At 45.1% G+C, this 18,762-nt stretch overlaps 1 protein-coding gene across 2 annotated transcripts in view; it reads right to left on the reverse strand.

Moving 5' to 3' along the window:
- LOC6542090 (alpha-protein kinase 1) overlaps positions 1–18,762 on the reverse strand; it is a 67,411-nt gene that overhangs the window by 38,722 nt on the left and 9,927 nt on the right. For both annotated transcript variants that reach the window (XM_001970435.3, XM_026978254.1), the window contains exon 2: positions 8,745–9,553. In XM_001970435.3, coding sequence (XP_001970471.2) covers positions 8,745–9,515 — 771 coding nt within the window. In that variant the 5' untranslated portion in view covers positions 9,516–9,553. The remainder of the gene's footprint in view (positions 1–8,744; positions 9,554–18,762) is intronic.

Here is an 18,762-nt window from a genome sequence, read left to right on the forward strand (position 1 = left end):
CATCACGCTGCGGAAGCTGAGAAACGTGCAGAAAAATCAAATCTAAAATAGCTGCTGGACATGGCATAATCAAATTGTGCGCACTAAGGAGATACGGAAAATATTATTTGCCAGGAGATTGTTGTCGCTGTGTGTGCTGCTGCAACTAATTATATTATTACGATTTAAGGAAATGTTGCAGCTTCTGCATTTAGCAGATACAAATCAACAAAAATTAATAAAGATTACTCCTGTTTGCTAGTTAAGTCACATAAGAAGTTTCATCAGGAAATGAAATTACGAAGGGCCTTACCTTATATCTTATATGTCAGACACGAGAAAATTAATAGAAACATATCAAAAAATCACCAAGAATTTTACAATTTGTTTGCTATGCTTTCAGCAGTTTTCCTAAAAAGTTCCATCTGCATATCCCACGCACTAGATTCCTGGCCTGAATGACTCTTAACTACTTTTTCTCGCCAACACCCAAAGTATTTTCTCTGGAATGTCCAAAAGCCATGCTCTCAGTCGGCGTTTTCTTGGCTCAAGAGTGCGTGGGGTTCCTGGAACTGGCGGAGAAAGCTGAGAGACTTGACTAGGAGCAGGGAGCTGCGAGCTGGATGGAACCTTCTGCTCGCCTGGTGCGCCCAAGAGCTCCGACGAGAGAATGCGAGGAAGCCGGAGAGGAAGTTGGTGGCCCGGAGCACGCGAGCGTAATTCGTCCAAATGGCCATAATAAATAAATGTGCCATTAGCCCGCTCGCAAAATCCGCCTAAATCTACACAAGCAGAAATACCAGACGGCATTCGTATACCAATAAGCCGCCGGACGGACGAAAACTTTCTAATCGCAGTATAATTGCAGGGGACCAACAAAAAATATTCGTAAACCACATTAAGAAGGAAAAAAGGAAAAAAGCAGGGGAAATACTCGCACACGCAGCATTAGCCACAACTAACATGACATGCGCCAAATTATGCTGCCAATTTCGCAGGTGGGGAGCGTAAGTCATGCAAAGCGAACTGCAGCTTATGATTGGGAAACGCTGGTAATCAGTTTGTTAACACCCGGCGACAATTAGCGACTGGGTTAAGTGCTTGGCTATATTGGACCATAAGCCAATTGCCGTCGATATAAATTCACGGAAATTTACTGGACAGCCGCTCGCACGACATTAGCATTAGCATAATTAAGTTGGCTTAAGCCGAGAACGGGTTTCTCTAAACCGCAGATTGAAACTTCTGCCCATTGGAAGACTATCGCCGATCGCCGAGCGAAATGCCAATTAGGCCGACCCTAATGCCGCCCGGCCCCACCCAACTTATGGAAACAGGATCGCGTTCGGGGCGAGGGGCACAGCTTAATTGAAATAATTACACATTAGTTGCATTAATTATTTTCACTTGCATGCAAACCGCCAGGACGCCTGCAAGTCGCCACTTTGCCTTCTGCCTTTGGCGTAATTATTAATTTAAGCCATTCGGCGACTCCGCTGGGTATCGTAGGCCATTACGGCTGCAACATCGCGCAACATCGGCACGACATCCACTTGCAACTCGTTTTGTAGCCGCCGTTGGCTTAGGTCATAATTATAAACGCAAAATCATAATTAAAGTGTATTTAGCCGGACTTTGAAATATGTTTCCACCGCCCCCGAAGACAGAAGACAGCTTGAGAGTGGTCCGGCAGGAGTCGGTAATTAGCCGGAATATGTCGGATAATGTCGGGGGTGTCTAATCGCTGGCGTGGAATGGAATAAATACTGCGAAGGATAGCTTAGTGACCTATAAAATCAATCAAGCCCCATATGGCACTCGTGTTGAGACTATATCCCATATAAATATTGTATGTTATTAGAAATCCTCTTGAATAATGGATCTTACAGCCCTTTTGGTGCAGGAAAGGGGTCAATAGCTTTGGCCAATCACCAAAATATTTCCTCCAGTCCGCTCCAGTCTGTTTGCACAGTCTTCTTCTAAACTAATTAAAGCATACAATACCCAAATTAATTACTAAAACAGGTTAAGTTGGGCGCATAATAGCCGTCTATGCAGCAACTGCTGTTCTGTCGCTCCTGCCGCTCCTGTCGCTGTTGCTCCTGTGGATCTCGTCCTGTCGATGGATGTTGCTCCTGCACCTGTCGTTCTCGGCGCTTGAATAATTATTGCAGTCAACTACTGTTCGGGTCCGGTATCAACCGGCACGGGGTCTGGCTATAGCTCTGGCTCTGGCTTTGGCTTTGGCTCTGGCTTTGGCTTTGGCTGTGGCTTCGGTGCCCTCCCAGCACGTCAATTGTTTCATTAGTTACCCCCAGCGCAGACGAGCTTGTTCGGCGGACAACTCGGCGTATGTGTAATGTGGCCCGGAATGTGCGCGTTGGCGGGGGGCGGGGGGGCGGGCGCGGGGTATGCAAATAAAGTGCGGAATATATTTACTAATAACTATTTTACCTTAGCGACATGTGTCGCGCTCACCAGCGGAACCACATTTGCGTTGTCCTCTTTGGCCAAAAGTTTTGCGTCAATGTTTTTGGCTTGTGCCCCTCAAAGGGGCGGGCGCTGGCCACGCCCACAGTTTTTTCCGACTGTGTCGCATATGTCAGCTGCTCCTTTCATAATTTATTGAAGCACATAAATTTCACTTAATTGGCGGTGCCAATAATAAAGCACCAACAAGAAAGACTAACGATGATACCAACAAACTTTTGAAAAGTCCTTTTCGCCATCTCCCCTGTTTTTCCACATGCATATTAGCTGCAATTATTGAGTGGACTAATTACTCAGTAGAGTCAGTGGTTTACTAACAGGAATGTTTTGCGTTTTGCCGCAAATGTCCAAGTCCCAAGTTGCCAAGTTCCAAGTTCCTTTTCCGCTTTCGTGAGGTATCTACGTGTAGTACTCACCCACCTGGTGCACTCATTAAACAAACAAAATCGGCCACAAAACTCGTTCCTGCCATTGTTATTTCTATTTTTATTATCTATGCCACACCCAATGCAAAGAGTAGAAAATTATGCATTTTTCTTGGAAATTTTCTATGCCATCTGCGGAGTGCATCTCAGCCGCCCTCCTCCTCCTCCTCCTCCTCCTCCGCCCGAGCTCATAATAAACGAATTAGCGCCTTTGGCTAAATGGAAGTAGAATGCAATTTCATTGCAATTATCAAGTGGAGGAGACTGGCTCCTCCTTCCACTGCCGTCCTCCTTTGCATGGCTGGGCTAAATAAACAACCCGGTAAGAGTTCGACTTTGACTTCGACTGGGACTGCGACTGGGCTTCGGACCTGGTCTCCGACTTGGACTTGCACTTGGACTTGGCCCCACAATGAGCACATAAAAAAATTAATGCTCTCCCGCTCGGCGAAACCATAAAGGTATGTCTGCTCATGGCCAATTTCTTTCGGGGCCAAAACGCAATGCTAACAAATAGAAAAATTATCGCAATTGTGGCATCTTTTTTATGTTTTCGGTTTTCCAGCTTGTCTTGTGGCTTTTTCATTAGGCCAGAGCGAATGTGCATTTAGTTTGTGACGCATTCAAGCAAATGCATGGAGGAAAATTTATTCGACCACAACAAATTAATTTGTAATTAATATTAATAAATATTAAATTGAAAATAATAAATATATCTCACGATGTAATTAGTTTTGTGTTAAATGAATTTCAATTAAAAGACCCTATCTACTAATAATATTACATGAATATTTTAGAAAATTTGTATTTTCATAGAGAACATCTTTTCTCTCTGTGGATCCGAAATTGTCCCGCTGATGCATAAAACATCAACAATGCGATGCGAAACGATCCGGCCAATTCGACAGTCAAAAAGCGAGACTCGCTCCTCTCTCGGGAACCTAGCCAACTTTTCGAGCTTTTCGGCCGCAAAAGAAGCGCAAAATAAATGCCAAAACCAACAGCCACAATAACAGCGAGCGGCAACAATAACACAAGCAACAAATATTATGCCTGTTGGCAACGTTTTTCATACTGCGGACTCGACTTCCAGCAGCCAGTCGAAGCCACGAACTCCGAGTCCGAGTCCGAGTCGAAGTTGTACTCTTACAAACATGGTCATAATCACGCGTTAAATTAATGAGTTTAAATGCTATTTTTGGCTTTAACTATTGCACACACACACACACATGCTTAATTGAAGCCATAGCTGCAGCTTGCGGCACAGTGGAGTATCTCAGTTTCAGCTTCGAGTTCGAGTTCGGATTCGGGTTCGGGTTCGGTTCGATGCAATCCCCTGCCAGTCTCAGTTCCCCGCAAATTATGAGACACACACAGCCAAGTTCAGGCGCAGCTTTGGACCAACCGGCTTCCTCCGCGGCGGCTATATTAAATTTATTTTAATGCCAAACTCCAGCCCGCTCCGCAGCCATCCGTTCACATGGCCAGTGGGCATGGTTTTCATATTTTCTCCCATGGCGGCCAACTGGCCCAAATCGCGATTCGCTAATTATTAACGATCCGATCCCTTTTCCTAGCCATCGATTGCTAAGGGCAGATGTGGGGTCAATCGGGATTCGGAACCATTTTCGGAGCCATCTGGCATATGACTAAGGAAAGGTTATAGCACTACATGGCAGTCGAAGGAGCGGATGGACTATGATTCATATGCTAGATACAAAAGTGAATCACCAAGCGACTTATGGCGATAAAGGGCATTGCATTTTCTGGGACTTAAAGAACCTAAAATAAGAAAAGAGCATTACTGAAAATAAGTTCCAGTAAAATCCAGTTCGATTTTAATAATTTAATAAGCCTTAAGAGTTCCATGCTAATATTTACACCGAGTATTAACCAGGTCCATTATCACGCAATAGAAATTACCTTATTATTTATGATATTGTAGGCCACAACAACAGCAGAAGCCGTAAGTCGTTCATGTTGTTGTCCGCAAGACGTCAGCCACATTGTTAATAATTTTTTAATACCACCATAATTAAGACGAAGGCAATTTGCAATTTGCAATTTGCCATTTGCAGTATGTTTTGTTTTTTCCCTCGCTTTTGCGTAAATGAATTGAAATTAAGGCAAGGAGCCGGGGTAGTTACAGCCGGACAACGTCAAAATCAACTTGCCAGATACTTATTACATTGGCCCGAAGTCGCCCGATGATTATTGGCATTACGTGGACGTGCATAAGTTGAACTCACTGGCAATACAATTAATTTATACTCAAACTCTCTGACAATTTCAATGTTGCATGCAGCTGGCGCAGAGACGAAAGCCGCAAACAACCAGCTCGACACACAAATTGCTTGGTAATTTATTTGCAATTAATTTTGAATTAATTTCAACGAAAGACGAGCGCACAAAAACGGTCTGCAAAGGAATTTGGGCCCAAGAATTCGGGAGTGCAAGCCACAATGGAGTAGGGAACTTTATGAGGCCCCTAAATGAGGGGTATAATGTGTGAAAAGTTTATATGCCGCGAATCTAAAATATAACCGCTTAAGGCCGAGACGCGGCCATTTATCAATGCATCCACCATTTAAATTACCCCTCCCCCTGCCTTTTGGTGCCGACAATGGGCCATCATCTTTGGCTCATTTGCAGTCAATTTAGCGCTCTCGTGGTTAGTCATAAACATTTTTGCACAGAACATTCATTTAATAAGCAATTATTGGCTGCTCCTCTTTAATATTTTGCTCCTGCCCGATTGCTGTGTTGCATTTACGCGTCAAGACTTTCAACTAATTACAAACGATTTACATGCAACACAGCTGGGCGTACGCTAACCAGGGCCAAGAACATTGGAGCAAGAACCAGGCCAGGTTTTCGCCTGCTGCCTGCTCTCCACCGACTGAGCAGTATCCAGGTCCGGATAATCCCGCCCGAGTATGTTCAGCATTTGAGGCAAAATGCAGAAACCGGTTGGCGGGCCGCTCCTCATCATCATGGTCATCATAATCACCACGACGACACCGCGGCCAGGGAGCGGGCAGAAGAAACACCCACGAGAAGGCAAATCAAATCCGCTTGGCACGCACGTCTGAACATGGATGTGCAACTCATAGAACGCGCGGTTCATTGCGCATGCGCGACATGCTCCTCTTGGCCAGAAGGAGTGCACTGTGTGATCAGCTTATAATTAGCCGGCTCGTACTAGGGCCACATCCGTGCTCGACTTTCGCCAGCTGGCGAAGCCTTTGACCAAAGACCAAAGTGGCTCATTAGACGTCCATGAGTCACCCAGCGGGTTGGCTAGAGCCCACAGTCGGCTTTCAAGAGCTGCCGCCTTGGCCCCAAAAAATGGAAAATGGAAAATGAAAATCGAAAACCTGGCTACAGCTGCGTAGTCAGTGGGTCCGCTTAGATCAGGCCTCGTAATTAGCTGTAATATATCTCCGGACAACTCAAGTCCGGTTCGGTTAGAGTATTTTCAGGTACTGTGCTGGATTTTCCATGCTTGCCATACCTCGAATCTAATATTATATCTATTCCTTTTGTTTGGATTGAAAATTTGGCTAAATTGAAGGTATAGTACCTAAATAGTGGCAGGAAAAGTAAGTGTATTTTAATTTGTGTATCTTTCACTTCATGGAAAGTACTTGCAGTCAATTCTACGTGCTAATAGTTATATATGTAAATGTATACCATTTATACCACCAGTTCCAATTTACCGACTTAAAATTCCTACACAATTTGCAAAGAAAGCGTGTTGCTTCGTTTCATTGGTTTCCTGCCAGCACATTAATTTTCAATAGATTGTACTTATAACTTTATTTTTCCCCTGGCCTCTAATTCGATTTTTATTGCACCTGGATTTTCTTGTTTGGCGCTGCCAATAGACAATTTATTTCTCAGGTACACACATTTTTCCTCAATCGCCGCTCGAGTGTGTGTGCTGATTATTTCGCGCTTATTATTTGCTGCCTTTGAGCTTGCAGCCTTTTCCTTTATTTTTTGCTTAATTTTCAATAAATGTTGCGGCTTTGTTGCCGCTTGTCTCTCCGTCGCAGTCGATTACTCATTTGACTGCAGCACATAAATTTTATGCACTTTTCCATTTTTTCCTTTTCTATATTTTGATTGCTTTATTTTTATTAATTGCTTTTTACGTTTACCGCATTTTGCTAGGAGTTTTGTTAGTACCTAGTATCTCGCTGCCTCTGAGTGTGCGTGCTGTATCGTGTGAGCTGATTGTGTCATTAGAGCGGATCGCATTCGACGGATACCGAGACTCCGACAGAGACAAAGCGGCCAAAATGCCACGAAATGCGGTCGAAGAGATACTCGAGACCATGCAGCGAATTGACTTGCCATTAGAATTGGGTCAGCGTCAGCAATCGGCGAGCATTCGGATTTAATTGGGAATTTTAATGGGTATATTACAAACACCATATGGGTGTTTGCTATATGGTAAGTGGATAGTGCAATGATTTCCTTTTTAGCGGGCGTTGTCTGCGCGGCATTTTGTTTAATGCCTACTTGTAACATTTACATACGCTTAATTGCAAAGCAATTTATCGATGAGATATTAAACTATTATAGTGTGTCAGGGAAATGTAATTTGATAGTCCGATATCCCATTTCCCGCTCAAGTACTGTTTATTTTCATTGGGGCTGACACACTTCTTCAGCTTGAAGCACTTCAGCACTTGAAGCTGATTCCTTTATTTCCCGATTCCAAGCTCATAATTTAGACATTTTTACGATCGACCACAAGAATTGCCCGAGGTCCCAGAATTAGCCGAAATAAACTTGAAAATAGAACCCGCATTGATCAACAGATCGCTTGCTGTTCTGACTCGGTTTGTTAGCTGATTCGCCACCAAAGTATTTGAGTGCCACAAGGCAACAAGCAACACAGAAACCCAAGACCGCGAGCAAAACAGAGCTGCGAACCAACGAGGACATGCGAATATTTTATTTATTGCTGACAATTGCACAAAAGTTTTTTCCCTCCTGTGATCGCTTTTTTATGGTCATTAAAATTGGGACAAAAATATTTTGACCGCGCTCGAAGTCAACGTTGTGTTTTTTGGTTCTGAAGCTTGGTTCTGGTTGCTCGTTTTGTTGTTCGGTAATTCTAGAGCATGACTGCCTGGGGCATGAGTTTGAGTTCTGTGCCGCCGATTTGCCCTTGATTGGCTAGGTTGCAACATTCTGCGGCTGGCCCGCCGGCCGATCGAACTGATTAGCCGGTTCCTAAGCGGCGGCTAATTAATGACTTCACATGCTAATTAAAAGCGCGCTGCAGAAACCCACACGTGAACGGAATCGCCACTCGAACTCAGTTCTAGATGAAACCAGAGACAAGGCATGGGCTTCTTGATGAGGAACGCACCACGCAACCTAATCTCAGGGGTGCCATTTAACTCAACCCTTGTGGGACCTACAGCTGCGGCCAGAAAAATAGTCACAGGTCCTTATCTATGCACAGCTAAATTCGAATTATGATAGGCTTAACGAGTTCTCTTCAAGGTCATGCTTTAATCATTTTGAATCTATATATCTTGCTAGAAATGAAACAAAACCTAATCAAGCTATGTCAACTGTGCCAAAAGCTACTGTAATACTAATGATATATTGCTAATACTAAGCTATTGTAACAGAAATCAAAGTACTAATACTAGCCCTCTTCATTGAGCTGTGTTTAATGAACCCACAAATTTAATTTCATTTTTAACTTTAACTCTTTACTCGATCAATATTTTATGAGCTGAGCTATGAGCTGGCATCGCTCCTATTTTGACCACGAGTGCTGCAGTCGCTCAGCTTGAATGAATTCAGCGATGCTGTTCGACTCACCGACTCGGTTTTGATGTTGAGCGCCAGGACGTGGGACGAACTGTTGGAGGAGGCCGACGGAGGCGAAGCGGGCGCCGCTCCGTTGCACGGCGACTTGGCGGCCATGGTGGAGGCGATGGCGTTCAGCGGCGAGCGGCTGCTGGGCAGCGGACTGGCCTCCCGGAGCGGACTGCTGCCCGCCCCCGCCCCGATGCCGATGCCGATGGCCATGCCCAGGCTCTGGGAGTAGGGCGAGACCGGCGACTTGTTGGCATTGGTGGAGCAGTTGGAGGGCACCACGGCGGCGGTGGTGCAGCTGGTCAGGGTGCTGGTGGCGGAGCTGGAGGAGGACGAGGATGAGGAGCAGGACGACGACGAGGAGGAGCTGCTGCTGCTGTTGTTGTTCGTGCTGCTGCTCTTGCTGCATATCATGGCCTGTATTTTGGTATTGTTGTTGTTGTTGTTATTGTTGTTGCTGCTGCTGCTGCCGTTGTTATTGTTGTTGGTGGCGTTGGCATTGTTATTGTTAACACTTGCCCCAGCACCGGGCATCAGGCTGCCATCGCAGAACTCGCGCTTCACAATGTTGCCGCCGCTGTTGCTGGAGTTGGCTGTGTTGCCGCCGATGTTGCTGCTGCCGCTGCCGCTGCCGCTGCTGCTGCCGCCGGGTGTCGCCCCAATGGCCGCCTCACATGGCAGCACCGTGCCCAGCATCTTGTCTAGCGTTGTGTACTGTGACTGTGACGTCGTGGATTCAGCGGCACCGGCGGAGTCCTCGCAGCCCTCGGCCATGTCACGTGTCACTGACCCGCCTGCATCCTGGGCCACTCCTGTAATGGGCAACACAGAAGGGGCTTAAGTACCTCGGTGTGCATTAAATATTAAGCCTATAATGTTGGGGGCTTTGGGGCTGTACAAGAAGGGCTCAAGTGCAACCGGCGGAACTTACTCGTGTATCACAAACCTTTTGACTTCAAAAACTGTTCACCTTCCAAATGAAAAGATGGCCAGTTGGCCAGTTGCTTACCCTTCCCAAACAGTAAGCACCCAGTTAATTAGAGGAACAGGGCGTAAAAAGGACAAAATGTAGCCATTTTGGCAGTTAGCTTCAGCACTTTGGGAGTATGAGAAATCAGTCAGAGATGCAAACGGCGCAATTATGCGATATCCCCTTTTTACCCCTCAAATATCCAATGACATCTGGCTGAACTCCCCCTCACCAGCATTCTACGTTGCCAGGCCGCTGGGGCCATCATAATTTAGAATTTACATTTATCGAATATATTTCGTGCACTTAAAACCCTTACCCTGGCGCATTAATTTCATTAATTATCCCTGTTGCCCGTCGGTTGACCACGGCAACAACGCACAAACAACAATGAGGAACAAGGCGCGAGGGGCAGGCGAAGGGGGGGCGGAACGGAGAACCCACACTCGCCGCATAATTTTGCAAATGCAAAACGCAGACGGCGCTCCAGTCTGAGGCCATGTCCTTGCCGGGCCACGACGTTCTGCACCGGACAACGGAGGACTTTTGCCGCCGGAATTGTGAGGAGGAAACTACACTCCAAGAATTGGGAGCATAAATAGCACAAGGGAGTTAAGAAGTTAGGCAAACCCGATGTGAATATACTGCTGCAAAGTGAGTCCTATGAAATCGGATGCCTGGGTAATATAAACCTACATATTAACCTACAAGTAACCCGTTTTTCTGTCCGTGTAGCAATCGGCTTGATGGACACAAAAGCAGGAGCATACGGGTGGCTCCTGCACTGGAGGGCTGCAGGTTCGGTGGAACGTGGGTGGAAGAGTTGGGCGGTCTGCACATTCGTAATCGAAAATTTTACACCTACTCTGCATTATAATTTATACCCGAGGAGGGACAACTGACCAAAAGTGGCCGGGAAGGGGAATGAGGCGAACGTGTCTGGCAAGAAAGTTTTCCTGCATACAAGAAAACGGAAAATTCGATGGGAAAAATGAAGAGCGGGCAGGAGGAAGGACAGAAAATGGCCGAAAATGTTGTTCCAGTGAAGGGGTGGGGAAAAGTTATCCGAGAAAGATAACGATAATAAGAAGGCGAGTTTTCGAGAGGCTTATGCAGCCTTATCCTTCCTTATGGAAGGACATACCAGCAAAGGACTCCGTAGTCGTCACTCAACTGAAATAGATTCCACTAAATGTCATTTCTTATGGGATGATGGGATGATGATGGGACAAACTGCAGCCTAAGCTGCACCCAAAGGCGTCTAAATTTAGGCAACAATTTGCACTAAAGAGCTTACCTAACTGCAACCCACAAAGGCAACATCAATGCCTATGCCTTGACGTTTGGGCCCAAAAAGGAGAGCACCATTTCGTCCTGGGGAGGCAAGGAAAGGTCCTTCGTTGCATTGTCTGCAGGTCTACACAAAACGGGCGTTGATTTTAATGCATAATGCATACAGCTGGCTCCTGTCCCTTGCACGCCTTCCACACCCACAGATCCCCACCTCGCAGGACCTGCCCTGTGTGTGTTTGGCTGTGCCCGTGTGTGTGTGTGTGTATGCCTGTGTGTGTGTGTGTCTGCAGCTGTAATAATGCAAGCAACTGCACTCGGAACTCAGAACTCGGAACTCGAGTCGCAGTCGCAGTCGGACTCGAACTTCTGCGGCTCGGATTCAGACCCTCAGTTTGCTGTTTCCATACACCGCGCGAAAATGCGCGCCTTCACTGAGTTGATCGAAGACCTTCAGCTGTCTGAAATGCTGCGAAAGAGCCTAACAATGTATGCTCCACTAGTCCACAGAGTACAGTGTCCATTACGAAATGGCGAGGAAAATATTTATTACGAAATATAATGATGTGACACAATTTTTTCCGAGTGCTCATTGTTTGTGTCGACGTTGGCCAGCCGGCAGCAGTCAACGAACGCACTTTTCCGGCCACATAGCCATCGCCGTAATGAGCCACAGGAGGCGGGGACTGGATCTGGATCGGAAGGTGGACAGGGGGACAGTGGGACAGGGGGAAAGGGAACCGGAATGCCAGGACTGTGCCTTGAAAGTTGGAGTGTGCAGGACATGCAATGCCAATGCCTGAGCCTGAGCCTGAGTCCGAGTCCTGAGTACGAGAATGAGAATGAGCAAAGCTCCGTGTTGTAGATTTTGGCCAGGAAAAGGCCGGTTTTGGGGGTGGTGGGAGGGCGTAATAATTAATTTCGTACGTTGCATGCAAATGTCTGGACACCACCCCTGCTGCCCATCTGGCATATGCATAAGAAGCAAAAACAATGCATAATATCAGGGGCAGCAGCAAAAACAGAGTGCACATCGGCCACATACAAAATAATTTCAAGCATGCGTCAACACAAAATGCCAAAAGCCTGCCGAGATGCAATCAAAGGGAGCGGGGATGGCTCATGGCTCATGGCTTATGGCTCATGGCTCATGGCTCATGGCTCTAGTTGCAAGTACAAGTCGGTGCAACATGTTGTGAAAGCAAATTGTAGCGACAAAATGTGCAGCCATATTAAGTACAATTTGCGCATATTAAAGTCTGGCCAAATTACACGGAGGCAGCAGCAGCAACGGCAACATTTTGTCGCTTCCTGCGATCGCCGCCTGCCTCGAAATCTAATCAATAACCAGCAAACTAGTAGAATTTCATGTAGCACACTAAATAGCACGATTAATTATCGCCATGCTGGCAACTATAATTCAAATCAAGCCCGCTTCATTTTCAATGCACGAAAGCAACATGCCATCCGCAACGCAGTGCTCCTATCGACTTGCAAACGCATTACAAACCGGTCTAATTATACTCATTTTCTTGCTGCCTGCCACATGTTGCTGCTGCTGCTGCTGCTGCTGCGGCTGCTGCCGCGGCTATAAATTGCAATTTCCATGCAACTTTCTATCGCCGGTTAAGAAGCGAGCTGGAAAAATTTATCATTCAAAGCTGTCCCTCCTGCTCGACACTCGATGCTCCATCTCCAAGCTCCATGCTGCATGCTGCATGCTGCATGCTGCATGCTCCAGGTTCCAGCGGGATCGATCGCATATAGTCGTTTGGCGAGCGTTTTGTCTTCGACAGCAATTCGTAGGCAATATTCAAATTAATAAAATCATCAATAATTTCGCTCGGCCGGGACTGGCAAACATGTAGAACACGTTGCTGCTGCTGCTGCTGCTGCTGCTGCGGTGCAGCAACTTGTTGTAATTAATAGTCAAACTAAATTGTAGCACACTTGCCATCATTTAGAGTTAGGAGCCAAATGTGGCACAAAGCAATTTTTGATTAGAAACCGGGCACCCAACTCCGGCCAACGGACATCGATCGCCCCTCGGCCCGCAGACAACTTCATTTTTATGGCCAACTCTGGGGCTATTAAATTTTTCTTTTGATTTGTAATTAGCGCAAAATGCATATTAAATAGCGAGCGAAACGAACTCGAGTGCCTCGGCCTTTGAGGAAGTGAATGGAGGTTGAGTCACTCGAAGGAGAAGGATTGGGGGAAAAGGGAGCTCTGGGCTGTTTTCGGCTGCTTATGCCAGCGGGGTAACCTGGCCAAAATAATCAATAATGCGCCGGCATTAAGTCATTGAGTTCAACTTATTTATGCAACATTTACTTACGCACACATACAGAGGGAGCATAAAAAGTTTTGCAACTTGGCTTTGTTGCTCCTGGTCGACTGCACTGTTTTGGGGTTGTTGCTGCTTTTCCTGTCGGGGGTGCTCGGCAGAACGTGCAATTTTCTTAAAAATTACACACGATTACACATGAAATACACCGGCTGATATATTATGGTAAGGCCAAGGGTTAGGGTGGAAGTGGAAAGGGGACTTTAAGTTGTCGGCGTCATAACTTTTCAACGTTTCGCAGGAACTACGACTGGGTGTGTCCTCGATGGAGGAAATTAACCAGGATTACTAATGCGTATGCGTTAGCTTACTACAGCTTCGAAAGAGCAAACAAGTGCTTTGGGTGTATTTTGTATATCTTAACTGACAGATTCAATACTCATTTGATATATATCAAATAAAATATAAAAAAAAAAGAAAATATAATCAAATAATAAATAGGCTCAGCTACGCTTCAGAGATAAAGATAAGTGGTATCTGGTACTTGATTCAATCTATTAGTTTTTTGATGTTTTTCAGAAAAACCTTTGTTTCCGATTTCCCACTGAAGGACCAAAAACAATGGTAACGTGCAATCCGGCCACTGGAATCCGGTCAGCCAACTGCTTTCATGAGCGCGTTTCATTCATTCGACAGCCATTCCCCACTCAAATCATTAAAAAAATAATAATAATAATGAAATTCGCGTGATTCAAGCGGAGCACGCACTAGGCGATGCCAATAGCAGCAACAACAATCGCCGGAGGCGTTCTCAATACAACAGCAACAGCTACCATAAACACATGTGCAGTGAACGCCCCCGGAGCAAATGCAAAAAGCGGGAAAGGAAGTCAAAGTCAGGCCCGGCTGAAGCTGAAAAATCAACCCTCTCGTGGCGCGAGTCCTGGGTCCTTTCTGCACACTCGCACTCACACTCGCCTAGACATTGTCCTTAATGCGCCGCGTAATGAGTTATTCGCATTTTTCCTGCTTTGTTTTGCACAGCTGACTCCCCTGATCGCCCACATTTGGCGATTTTAATTCATTTAGAGCAGGAAATAATAATGGGGAATAATGGCAGGCGCGGGCTTCGTGAAGGTGAACTTTAAATGCCCTGAGGAATATAGTGAGTATTCTTTAACAGGGTATCATATTGCGTCTTACCCACTTCTATATTGTGCTAAATGTGGGCTATTCTTCGAATTAAAAGATATACATACATGTTGGAGGATAAAGAAAGTGGGCCGAATGTGGCTCAAAACTAGATTTAAAGTACTCAATAGAAAGGGGTCCTTAATGTCAACTGAGCCAGTACCTATATTAGCCCACATACTTGGCGCCGAATCCGGAATACCCTAGTCAGGCAGCTCCTCGAGAGGGTCGGGAGTTGCATGTCCCGTTCCGTGCTGCAGTCGCATAATCTAGGGGTTACGAGGAGGCCTGGGAACGGGCAGCAGGATTGCAGCCCGAGCCGCACACGACATCTAGACATGAGAGCACAAAACATAATTTCGCTAAATTAGCGAAAAACAAAAGAAGTGCCAGGAGGAAGGGGAGTCCAGCTCCAGCTCAGTTCATTTCGAATCCTTTCCGTTCGCGCTCGGTCTGAAAACTCCCCAATTGAGCACGCACCAAAATCATTTGCAGACTCGAGTCCGGGGTGAAGCGGCCATAATCAAGGTCTAAATATTTGGAAAAACGTAGAAAAAGAGGGAAAAAATTGGATTGAAACCTGCATTTTGGTGCCGGGCAGCGGACAACTAATTATAAAATTTTGCAACCCCCGAGTCGGAGCGGAAACCCTTTTTGGCGAACTGCATGTGTCCGGGGTAAGTGATTGTGTACGTGCTCATTATGGAAATTTCTTGCTTTCCCAATTTCATTTTTTATTTCTGCAGCTCTGCAGCGCTGCGGCGGTGCAAAAATTAATGCAAAGACCGCAGTCGGCGGAGTGGGTCGTTAATGACACGAAGCCGGAATTTGGGAGGGGACTTGGCAAGCGATTCGCTTGACAAAGGTTTATTGGGGCTTTGGCACATGCGATACGCGATTATAATTAGAATTTGGCTGCGGGGTGTTGCACTGCACATGGTCAAAAGGACCTCGTGCGGCATGACATGACCATTCCGAGGGTGGTTCTACTTATCTGGGGTTGTAAAGTGTTTTTATTCTGGCCGAGGGGCAAAGTGTTATGGTAATCGAATTTTGAATCGATTAACCGGGCAGCAGTCCTTCCACAGCGGGTGTACGTAAGTCACTTAAAATGGCAGGCTTATTGGCAAGAGTTATTTCCTTTGGGTGTGCTTCAAATCCTCACTGATTTTCTGATCTAAGCCAGCGCAACTGTACAACCAAAATTAATCGCACTTAACGGATTTATATGAGCCTCATAAAAATAATGGCGACTACCAATAAAACCACAGTCATAATCGATACCAATTTTACTAAATACTTGTTTAAAATGTGCAAGCCTACTCAAAAATGTTTAATACATATATTATTTTTATTGAATGTGCAATCTTAAGTTAATTAAAATTGAACAACTTCAGTTGGCCTTAAGTTTGCTATAAAAGTCTAGCGATTTCCCGATTGCCGATTGCCCGATTACCGATAACACTTACAAATGCATCACTATTCATCCGGTACCATTGCATTTGCATACCCGTATATATTGCCGCTCTATAATGAGCTGCACAATGTGGAAAATCATCTAAATGGCCGCAGTCCATCGACTTAGTTGCATTCAAATTGAGTCTTTAAGCGCTTTATTAACCTCCGATAAAGTAGGACGCGGGAAGTCGGGGGAGTGCGAATCAAATCCAGTGTTGCACTTTGCATGTGCCCTTTGGCGAGTGCAATTAAGCGGAAGGAGACGGCAATATTGTGTGACTGTACCTGCCCGTCCGACTGCACGGTAATTTATTATTTATTTATTATAATTATTTATTTGCTTGACGCGGTCGCTTATTAAAAGCTACTTACAGCCCCGCCAGCGAACAATGGGCCATGCCATTAGGAGCCACCACTTCACCAATCCCCCCTGTCCAAACAACCATATAACTTGGTCATAATTACTGCAAGTTGCAGTTTGCTCATTGCGAAAACATTCAACTTGATATGCCGGCCACGTAGCTGCACGCACCGCTCGCTAGATGGCGCTTGTATGGTATGGCATGTCATTTGTTTATGACAGCTAACCGCTCATAATCAAGCGGGGTTATAAATTCGCCAGAATATAAGCTGATTATAAGCTGATTCAAGTGTGTGGGTGTGGGCGTGGGCGTGGGCGGGGATTTTTAATTAACTTGAGTTAAGGGGAAAGTCATTTGCGGAGCCAATGGCTGGATAATGGCCGAGTTCAACTAAGATAAGGACTGTACTTATTAGTTTTGCTCTGCAAACTTGCATGCAAAACTAACGGGTGGAAAACGCAGTCATGGCCGTTTGGAAGTGAAATTTTTGATTTCAATTGAAATAAATTTCCATTAATATTTGTTAATTGTTGGTTAAGTGAAAAAGGGAGTGGGGGAGAAGAAAGCAACAATCGTTATATTTGCTAATTGAGATTTGACCTGATGATATGGCGAAATGAGCACAACAATAATAACTAACGAGCGAAATTGACGTCAACGAAAAATTGTTGCTAGAAAGAAATTCTGTGAAAGTATGTTAATTAATGGAGGAGGAACAAGAAGCCAGCGGGATGCAAGAAGAAAAGTTTATACGCAACAATAATTGACTTTTATAGCGAATTTTAATTTTCACATGGAAACTGGCAAAAAGTTGAGTCTACAGAACTGCCAAACAAAGCAAAAAAATACGATTTGTGTAGTCTTGTTCAATATAATCTACGGCCAGATGATGTAAGACGGTTCTTTTGCGTTATAAACGAAGAAATCATATGCCCTAGCTGTCATAGCTCAACATCATAGTTAATATATTAAATATACATATATGTATATATTAAGAATGGATCATCCGATCAATGCAAAATATGGCTGACAAATGTAATTACTGTATGCATGCGTTTTTATGGTTCTTACCACACAACCTTTGATTTTGCGGCGTTAGTTTAGGTGAACCACATCACATCAGGCGATTGCCTCGCATTCGCAGACACCTTTCCATTATGCAAAGGCCCATAACTAGATGCCCGCAAATATGCCCAGACTTAAAGTGCTCCACTCCATGAGCAAATGGGCCTCGCGGCATTCGGCAGAAACCCACTGTGAAACAACGCCCAGCACTTGCCGCTTAGCAGACGCAAGAAATACGGGCACGATCGGGATCCCGTCCCGTCACTCTTGGCTGTAATTTGTGCCCAGAGTGGCAACAAAATCAAATGGCACGCATGAAATTAAAGTTTAGGCGCGCAAAAATTTATATGTGCGACGCCGTGTGCCAATTAATGTAAATTACGCGGCGGCGACGACGGCAACACGACACCGACAACGGCAACAGCAATGGAAATTGCAACTGCAACTGCAACACTGCGGCGATATGGCAACGCCGTCGGGCCTCAAATGAGGCCCCCAAGGGGCGCACCACGCAACTTTTTGAAAGTGCGCACAACAACGCCTGCAAGAAATTAGCGCCTGAAAACACACATTGTAAAATATTATTAAACGCGTCAATTTGTTGCCGTCAGTCGGCGACTCAATCTCGGGGCTCATTAAGTGCGTGACGGCCCTGACTGATGCATAAATGCATGAGGCCAACTAAAACGGTCCTGGCCAACTGTACTTAAAGCACCGCAATGGTGGATAGCAAATAGATCACTCGTTTAAGCATTGCATTTGTTTTCACAGTCTCAGTCAATAAATTATAGTTTTTTTTACTATAAAGCGATAAAGGGATTACTAACCTATTTGAAATTAAATTTGTAAGTAATCAATTAGCATTCGGAGTACGTTATAGTTAATGTGTGCCAACTGTACCGGCGTTTGATAATTATATTTGACAAACTCGATTATCTAACATCAAGCTCTGCCCGCCGTCCAGCTTATTAAAAGGTTAAATATCTTTGCATTGAACTCGTTTTCGCAATTGCCGTCGACGATATAGTAATATCGCAAAAGACCAATCAACAAAAGTATATTTATTTAAATGAGTCTAAATTACGGCTCATTGAAAACGAATTGTAGTGAGGCATTCTATGATTGGAAATCAATATGGAAACAAAAGCGGAACGAATACGTAAATTAATAAAATCAGAAATCAGAAATCAGTGAAAAACGGCCAGTAAATGTTCAATTTATGTGACAATAATTGAGGCAGGCAGGGGAACTATGACGACAATGAGCCGTATAGGGGAAGAAAATGAAAAAAAATAACCAATCAGGGCCATATTAATCAATCTTTAATGAAAGTAATTTAAATGTGTTAATTTTTGTTCAACGTTCCACTATTGTTTTGCTGCTGGTGGTGATTTCTTG

This window comes from Drosophila erecta, unplaced genomic scaffold, assembly GCF_003286155.1.
Source record: "Drosophila erecta strain 14021-0224.00,06,07 unplaced genomic scaffold, DereRS2 tig00000055-arrow-pilon, whole genome shotgun sequence".
NCBI classification, from domain to species: Eukaryota; Metazoa; Arthropoda; class Insecta; order Diptera; family Drosophilidae; genus Drosophila; species Drosophila erecta.